This window comes from Sapajus apella, unplaced genomic scaffold, assembly GCF_009761245.1.
Source record: "Sapajus apella isolate SASKATOON/1434 unplaced genomic scaffold, GSC_monkey_1.0 scaffold39, whole genome shotgun sequence".
In the NCBI taxonomy this organism is placed as follows: domain Eukaryota; kingdom Metazoa; phylum Chordata; class Mammalia; order Primates; family Cebidae; genus Sapajus; species Sapajus apella.
The window spans coordinates 18,407,341-18,416,486 of NW_022436979.1; the positions used below are offsets into that span (position 1 = coordinate 18,407,341).

Here is a 9,146-nt window from a genome sequence, read left to right on the forward strand (position 1 = left end):
TTGGCGTCTCCACTTGGGCGCATTACTCAGAGCCCTCTAAGCGCGATTGTTTCTCCCTTTCTAATGACATTTACCGGATCAAAACATGCTGTTAATTCGATCAGAAGGCTTCACCCTCCCTGACAAAGCCACAATAATTTCTCCTGAAGTTTGTTAAATTGACCAAAATTAGGCAAATGAATAGGGGTCTGTAGGCGCCCCCTCTCGCAGGTGACGTCGCATAATGCTCGTCTGGGCCAGCTGCATTCCCCCTTTTCTTCTCGGCCCACTCTTCTCCGTGTTGCCCCCCAATCCTCCCACCCCCCCTTCACACACAAACACACACACACACATGCCCGCCAGTCTCTCCTCCCCCACCCTCTGGCATTATTAAAATTTAGCCCAATGAAACTATTCATACTTTTCAATGGACATTTTCGTATAGGATAATAGGCTACAAATTGAGCCTCTTCCCCCCGCGAAGAGGGAGCCGGAGGGGGGAGAAAAGAAAGCCAGCGACGTGGTCAGGGAGTAGGGGAGAGCGTCGCGTGCCAAACAGCGGCGGGAGGGGCGAGGCGAGGCGGGAGCCTCGTGTGCCAGCCGCAGCCCCACACCTGCCGGGATGTCCGGACAAATAAAGCGGTGTAAACAAAAAGGGGGGAGAAGGACGTGTCACCAAGTCGTGTGAGAAAAGCCTGGGAACAAACGGGGCGCCTCCGTCTCCAAGAGCTCTCCCTTGAACCCGGCGGAACAGCCTATTAAAGGCTTACTTAATTACTTTAATGACTCTGGACAGGCTTTAAAACGCACTCGGCGCTGGGACGGCGGGCTTGCTGGGATTTGTAAACAGGCGATCGTGTGAGACTCAGCGGTGGGACTAAAAGAGGCGACACTGTTTTGTGAGGGGCCTCGCCCCCCGGTGCCCGGGGCTGCTGCGCCCCTGCGCTCCGCGCCCGCGACTGTTGCAAGCGCTCGCTCGCCCGCCGGCCCCAGTTTACCGCCTCCTTTTCCCGCCCGGGCTGTTGCCATGCAAATGTTACTCCCGGGCCGATCACGTGTCCTTTGAAGGGCCACGTGGATTAACAAAGCTGATCTGCCCCCAGCTCGCCCCCCTCGGCTGCTAAATTTTTTTTTCTTAACTTCTTTAAAACTGGTCTTGAATGCATACATCCTCCAAACGCAGCTCCCCTAATCCTATGGAATAATTCAACTCGTGAATGCACTTGGAGCCCTAGATGACCGCTTTATAAGGCAGCCCTCGGAGTTGGGAGGCTGCAGTCCACCTGGGACGCTCGAAGAGGCACACGACGCGGAAGAGTGGACGGGTGCTCCGCACCACCGCCTCTCCCGAGGGCGCGCACTGACCAGGATGTCAGACAAGCTCAAGGAACGCAAAGTGAGTCGGCTGAGCCCAAGTGGCACTTGCGCCCTGGTGGTGGAGGCGTCTGACTCACCGACCCTCTACTTGGCTGGACCGATGGCAGGGACGTGGCCACACGGGACTTTGCGTCTGGAGGAATCTCTAGTGGTTTGGGAAGGGGGTGGGATCGAGGGAGGAGAGTGATCAACCAGGGAGTAGTCATGCCCGGATGCTGGTGGCCATCTCCACAGGGTTCTGGGTAGGGTTGCTGGAAGGGGAGCGCGCCAGCGCGGGCGTGAGAGGGCAGAGGTCAACTGTCCCGAGTATGACAGGCCGGGAGTCCCTTCCCAGGGCGAGTGTGAGCAGTGTGCACGGCCGGAGAGGCGGTTAGCACGCAGCTGCCAGAGTCGTGCCTTTGACTACTTCCCGGGCAAAGCCATCCTAAACGTACAACCCTCTGTTCGCAGAGAACCCCCGTTTCGCATAAAGTGATAGAAAAGCGGAGGAGGGACAGGATCAACCGCTGCTTGAACGAGCTGGGCAAGACGGTGCCCATGGCCCTGGCGAAGCAGGTAACGTTGGCAGCCCGGAGCCGGGTGCCGCAGGCGCTGGGGAGGCCTCTGCGGCCACTCTGCGGAGACGCCGGGGCCTGCTGTCGCAGACCAGCTCACTTGCGGGCCCCTCCCAGGGGGGCCTGAGCGCGGGGCGAGCCTCAGGCGGCTCTGGCGCAGATCCGCAGCCGCGCCCACTCTCTGGTCCTCTCCAGATCCGCAGTGCCCACCCAGCAGGCACTGAGCCGCTGAGAGGGACTCTTCCTCCTTTTGCAGAGTTCTGGGAAGCTGGAGAAGGCAGAGATCCTCGAAATGACCGTTCAGTATCTGAGAGCACTGCACTCTGCTGATTTTCCCCGGGGAAGGGAAAAAGGTGGGCACAGGTTAGGGAATTGGACGCCCGGGCCGGGCTCCTGCGCCACCCAGAGACCTGGGGGCTGGGAGGGGAGTGACGGAGCGTTCCCGAGAGCTCTACTGGAGCTCCGCTCTCCCGGAGGGCAGGGCCCTCTCCCCACCCGGCGACTGGTTTCCAGGAAGGCTGGTGCCATCGCCTCCTCTCGGGCGGGGTGAGTGGGGTCAGGCTCTCAGGGAAAGGGGCCGTTTGCACGTGCTTTGCCAGTCTCTAAGACTGCGCAGAGGCGAGGGCGGGCCTCAAATGGGAACTTTTGGCCTGAAAATGTGATGGGAGGTGCCCTGCACCCGCCTTGGGCTCCCGTGGCGAAGGGGCGCTCAGGGTGTGTCCTTCCTACGGGTGTTCTTCTTCCTCCAGCAGAACTTCTAGCGGAGTTTGCCAACTACTTCCACTATGGCTACCACGAGTGCATGAAGAACCTGGTGCATTACCTCACCACGGTGGAGCGGATGGAGACCAAGGACACCAAGTACGCGCGCATCCTCGCCTTCTTGCAGTCCAAGTCCCGCCTGGGCGCGGAGCCTGCCTTTCCGCAGCTGGGTTCACTCCCGGAGCCGGATTTCTCCTATCAGCTGCACCCTGCGGGGCCAGAGTTCGCGGGCCACAGCCCCGGGGAGGCCGCTGTGTTCCCACAGGGCTCTGGTCCTGGGCCTTTCCCCTGGCCATCAGGCGCGGCCCGCAGTCCTGGGCTCCCCTACCTGCCCAGCGCGGCGGTGCCGCTCCCGAGCCCAGCGCAGCCGCACAGCCAGTTCCTGACGCCGGTGCAGTGTCTGGACCGGCATTACCTCAACCGGATCGGCCACGCGCACCCCAATGCCCTTAACCTGCATACGCCCCAGCACCCCCCGGTGCTCTGACGCCCACTCGCCCTCCAGATTTCTCTGCGCTTTGGGTGCTGCTTAGGAGAAATGCTGTATATATTGTACAAATGTTGTGTAAATATTGTGCCCCCAAAACACTGGGTGAGGAGAGGCAAAGAGCGAGTGAGTCTTCTGAAGGATTTCCCCCGGTAATAAACGTTTTCTGATAAAGACCCAAAGAGAGGGATTTATTTATTACTTTCTGCTCATCCGCAACCCATCCCCTCCGCGGTGCCAAGGGCGCATCGCTGACAGGGAGCAGGGTAACGGCCCTCAGTAATTTGGTGAGGGGCCCGCTGCGGAGTCTGAGGGAGGGGGACGTTCAGTGGAGGTTCAGGCAGATATTCTAGGATCGCTTAAAGGCGGGATTCGCGGCTCCCTGGGCTGGCCCCGCGCGCATCCTGAGCGTTAGCCTCAGAGAAAGAGGGAAGCGGAGAATGCTCTACTTGGCTCTCAGGAAAACGCAGATTGAAAGACTGCCCCAAAAGGACTTAGGCGGATTGTTGCAGCTGCGATCTGGGCGCGCTTCCTACCCAGAGGCAAGTGCCACACGCACGCGAGCCACACGCCCACGGGTCTGGAATGCGGCGAAGCCCGGGCCAGCCGGGTGCGTGGCTGAGGTTACAGTCTAAACAGACCTCTAAAAAATACGGGAACCAAGTGCAGTTCTGAGTTGCGGCTTAGAAGCAAAGTCAGATGACAACTCGGTGCCGGATGCTTCCGAGAAGCTGGCGTTGCCTTGTGCGCACAGATCAGGCCGGCTTGGGGGCGCTGGGCGACCCGGCGAGAGACGCCACCCCTCAGGGGATTGTTCCCTCCCCGCCACGCTCCACCGTTCTCCCACTGGTGCAGGATGGAACCCTGGGCTCTCCGTTTAGGCTCTCGGGCCTGGAGAGAAAAGGCCTCCTTATCCTTTCCCTGGTGGGATTTTTTTTTTCTTTTTGGTTTTTCATCTCGCTCCATCCACAACGTGGTGAGGAAACTTTGGAATCCAGGAGAGACTTGGCTAGTGGTCTTTCAAGGGTTTGTGATTTTCAGTTTCAGTGCATCTGTGCCTTATCCACAAAATAGCGATACGTCGGCACATCTAAAACGGCAAGCTAAAATCCTGTTTCTCTAAGGCTGAAAGGGCAAAATAGGGCTCACGGTTGTTTTATGTAAGTAGGTAAAATAAACAAGGTATCCAACTAGCGAAATTTGTGTTTGTGGGTATTTAAATTTTGTCTTTGAACTTTTGCTCCCCCATAAACTTTAATGCCTTTTAAATAAATGATTTGAAATTAGGTAGCACGTTTTTCTGTTTCCAGAGGACATTTATCTAAACTGTGGTGATTTGCCTTCTCTCAGATCCGCTAGAGGACTGTAAATTAACTTATTCTATTTCTCTGGACAGGGTTTAAGAAAGCTCTGACCTAGACTGTTTGCTGAGGTCATGGGATGGGATGACCTGCAATTTGTAAACCATCAAACTTCATTATGCACAAACAGGCGAAAAAAAAAAAAAAAAAGAAGAAGCCCTCATTACGTTGCCCATCAAGTGAAACTTCCATGTATATATTTTGCCAAGAAAAATCTATAAACTTTAGAAAAGGTCTTGCACGTCAGAGGTTCTTGAAATATCTGTAAAATGTGAGCTCTCGCCTTTCTATCAAGTGGTAGAGCTGGAGCATGGAAGTGAGAGTGAGACCAGGCAGCCCTCCCGGGTAACAAATATACATCGAGCAATATGGGGTAAAAACAAATTATGCAGAAATGGGGAGAATGGATGGTGCCTATTATTGGAACACATGTCTTACACCCATTTTCATCAGCACTGGATACAGAATATGAAGAAGGCCTTTCAGAGTTTTTTTCTGTGAGCACTAAGCCAATCTGAATTCCCTTCGGCAGTGAAGCATTACAGATATAGTGTTACCCTGGAAATATAAATTATTAATATATTCAGCATTTTTGTCACTTCTCAACTGTTAACCAAATCAGACAAAACTTTCTTTTGCTAAGTAGATTTTCTCTTTGGGATTAGCTTTGGGAATGCACGGGGCCACCACAGTAAAAACTGCGGTCATTTACATATAATTTCGCAAACTTCCACTGGTCCATGACAGCCTTTGTACCTCAAATGTTGGTATTCTTGATTTTTTTTCCTTTCTCATTTAACTGTGCAGGATAAAACCCTGCTTTGGATTTACAATGACTTTAGGATAAAAGTCTCCCTCCCCTTTCTCTCCTTTCCCCTTTCTCTGTCTCTCTCTCTCCCCACCCTGCCCCGTGTGTGTGGGGTGTGTGTGTGTGTGTGTGTGTGTGTGTGTGTGTGTGTATACGCATGTATGTTTTGTGTCTTTTTCTGAAACCTTCACCCAAAGTCCCAATCCTCCAGGATTGGCTAAAAGTCAAACTTGGAATAGTTTGACTTTGCAAAAGATTAAAAATGTCACTACAAAATTGAATGGATTCAAATCTGATTGTGACTTTCATGTGTTCTTCCTGCACCGTCTCTGACAGCACATGACCTCCAGCCTCCCAGCTCTAGCCCCCACCCCTGTCTCCCTCTGTCTGGGTTTCTTATGCCCAAACCCCCCACTTTCTTTAAGTAAGTTGTATAGTAATGGTTTCCAAGAGAGGCCCAACCAAACCTAGAAATAACAAAAATCCAGTGGGTTTGGCTGGAGGTAACCCATTGTGATGCTTCTGAAAGGCGCAACCTCTTGTTTCTTGGGCTTCATCCTTGAGTGGGCAAGAATAAAAATAATCATCCCCATGAAATCAAAGGTTTTCTCCAGAGGCTGGAGAGACAAAGCTGATGGCTGGTGCTTGGGGTGGGTCCCCGTGGCCCAGCAGGCCTGGAACTAGTCTCTTCCAGGCACTCCAGCAGCCCCTGCCGAAAGGGCGGTAATACAGAACTCACTTGTGCTTCCAAGCATTGTTGAACAAAGACAGTCCCATGTGTCAGTGAGGGCCCCTCCTGTCCAGGCTGCTGGATACAGGAAAGGGAGGTGGAGGAGATGCCATGGAGGTGCCTGAGCCCACAGAGGCAGGGACTTCCAGGACCTGGCAGTGGGTGTCTGCACAGAGTAACAACAAGGAAAGAAAGGACACATGGACGTGAGCAGGAGTTCGATAAATAGTCGGGGAACAACTGAATGACCTGCCTGACAGTGCTGAGCTCTTGGAGTTCTGAATCAGGTCCTTCCTAGCCTCAGTCTTCGCCCTGGGTCATCAGAGATGAGCAAGTAATTGTACATCCACCTAGAAATCCATGGAGCGCTCCACACACATTCTGAGGATGATCAGAAGCACAACGGTCTTGCCTTTTGCCTGGACATTCTACCTTGTGGTCTGGCAGTAGAAAACCATGCCTGGCCTGCTTGGGTAAGGCAGTGAAGTCTCCCTGCAGGTCCAGCTCAGTGAAGAACCCAACTGCAGAATCTGGGTTCAAAACTAGCTTGATACACACAGTTCTGCTCCTTTCACATGGAAAAGCTCCAGGTTGGGCCAGGTGAGCTTCCATCCTCCTCTCTGCTCCATTTATGATGCAGACGGTGGCTCCTGGAGTCAGACGGCCTGCGTTTGCATTCCAGCTCTGCTGTCTACTAGCTGTGTGACTTGCAAGTTGTTCAGAGTCTCTCTCATCATCAATGACACACAGCTATCAAAAGCGCATACTCAGGGTTGCCATGAGGATTCGGTGAGTTGGGACATCCAAGCACTCCAGACAGTGCCTGGCCCATAGGGGATGGTCAGTGTATGTTCGCTATTATAATAAGCCATTTTAATCTACCTCTGCCTTCCAGAGAGTCAGATACTTAGGGCCAGTTCAAACTAAAAACAAAATGCCCAGGCAAATCATGAAAAAAAAGTCTTCAATCCGAGGGCTTTTTAAACCCCCAAGGCTCTGGACCAGGGCAGTTGTCTTATTTAGAAGAATCGAGGGTAGGTGAGCTTCTGATTTCATCCCATGATCAACCTTGGAGCTGTGCACCCTACTCCAAGCTATGATTGGTGGTCAGAGCCATTCTAATACATTTGGAATGTTACCCCTTACGATCTTTTGTATGCAGAAATCTGGCGTCACATTGCTGTATGACAGCTCTGTACCCACAGCCACACACTCCCTACGGTGTAATGCCTATTCACATACAAATCTTGGCCGCTGCACATTTTTTTTGGACCACGAGGGACATAAACTAATTCAATGTTTCTTAAATATACTTTCAGTAGCACCTCAACGCTCTTCTCAGCATCTCCCCATTTTCCCTTTAAGTTTTCCACTCCACTTTTTCCTTTACTATCCTGTTCATCACCTGCTGTTCCACTCCTGGCTTCACGGTCAGCCTGAGGAGTCAACCCCATACGCAAGCCACCGCCCCGCCATGGCCTCTCAGCTCCCTGGACCCCATCCTCCATCCCACCTCCCTTTCTGGCTTGGCCTCCAGCTGTCCTTCTCCCTGGTTTTCTGGTTGCTTGGCTCCTGAGATCTGACTCCCCAGCATCCACAGCCTGGTGCGAGAATTGATCCAAGTGCGTGTGTGTGTCCGTGTGTACTTACGTGTGTGTCTGGGGTTGAGAGGGACTTTTATTTCCCACGGCTCCTGGCTCCATGTGGGGGGATATTACTAGAGTAACACTCAGCACCCCTCAGCATTCCTTTCCTGTTCCTCAGTGGTCTGACCGGAGTATTTGGAAGCAGGACCCAGGCAGGCTCCACTCAGCCACTTTCTCTGTGGTGTCAGGTTGCCCACAGAAAGCAAGAAAGCATGCCCATCTGGGTGGCTGGAAGATGTCTAGCGCTTCCTGTGCCTGCAATGGAAAAGCTTAATTCTAAGGTGAAATGTTGCAGGCCCACTGTCCCTGTAAACTGATGTCACATCTTCCTGTCAGTTGCAGAATAGACATTTTTATCTCCGCCCGATACCTACGTCTATATATCAAAAGGCTCTGGGAACAGTAGGAGGGGAAAATGAGTTTTGGTTATTGGCTATCCTAAAAACCCAGAACCTGGGTGCTTATCTACACAACTAGGAAGGGAGATACACATCCGTGCCTGTGTGCATGAGCAGGACAGGCCCAGGAGCGCCCCAGACGTGTGCAGCGTGTGTGCACAAGGGAGCACGTGAAGGAGAAACTAGGGCCGGAGGAAACAGCTCTCCAGTGAACACGCTAGAGTGCTAGGTTAGAGCTCGAGGGGCCCAACTTGCTTCTGGCTCACATGGGAGATAAGAAACTATCATTATGAAAGTCTGGGTACCGGTACCAAAACAGACATATAGATCAATGGAACAGAACGCAGACCTCAGAAATAACACCGCACATCTAGAACCATCTGATCTTCAACACAGACCTCAGAAATAACACCGCACATCTAGAACCATCTGATCTTCAACGCAGACCTCAGAAATAACACCGCACATCTAGAACCATCTGATCTTCAACGCAGACCTCAGAAATAACACCGCACATCTAGAACCATCTGATCTTCAACACAGACCTCAGAAATAACACCGCACATCTGTAACCATCTGATCTTCAACGCAGACCTCAGAAATAACACCGCACATCTAGAACCATCTGATTTTCAACAAAACTGAAAAAAACAAGCAATGGGGAAATGATCTCCTGTTCAATAAATGGTGCTGGGAAAACTGGCTAGCCATATGCAGAAAAGAGAAACTCCCTTCCTCACACCTTATACAAGAATTAACTCAAGATGGCTTAAAGACTTAAATGTAAAACCCAAAACCATAAAAACCCTAGAAGAAAGCCTAGGCAATACTATTCAGGACATAGTCATGGGCAAAGACTTCATGAAGAAAACATCAAAAGCAATGGCAACAAAAGCCAAAATTGACAAATGGGACCTAATTAAACTAAAGAGCTTCTGCACAGCAGAAGGAACTATCATCAGAGTGAACAGGCAAACTACAGAATGGGAGAAAACTTTTGCAATCTACCCGTCTGACAAAAGTCTAATTTCCAGAATTTACAAG

At 52.1% G+C, this 9,146-nt stretch overlaps 1 protein-coding gene across 1 annotated transcript; it reads left to right on the top strand.

Moving 5' to 3' along the window:
* The first annotated feature begins 1,111 nt into the window (after nt 1-1,111).
* Nucleotides 1,112-3,698, top strand: HELT (helt bHLH transcription factor). Its single transcript, XM_032298594.1, is given in 4 exon segments — nt 1,112-1,507; nt 1,807-1,916; nt 2,028-2,263; nt 2,660-3,698. Coding segments are annotated over 4 exon segments (1,005 nt in total). The 5' UTR covers nt 1,112-1,348; the 3' UTR covers nt 3,160-3,698.
* Nucleotides 3,699-9,146: the final 5,448 nt, after the last annotated feature.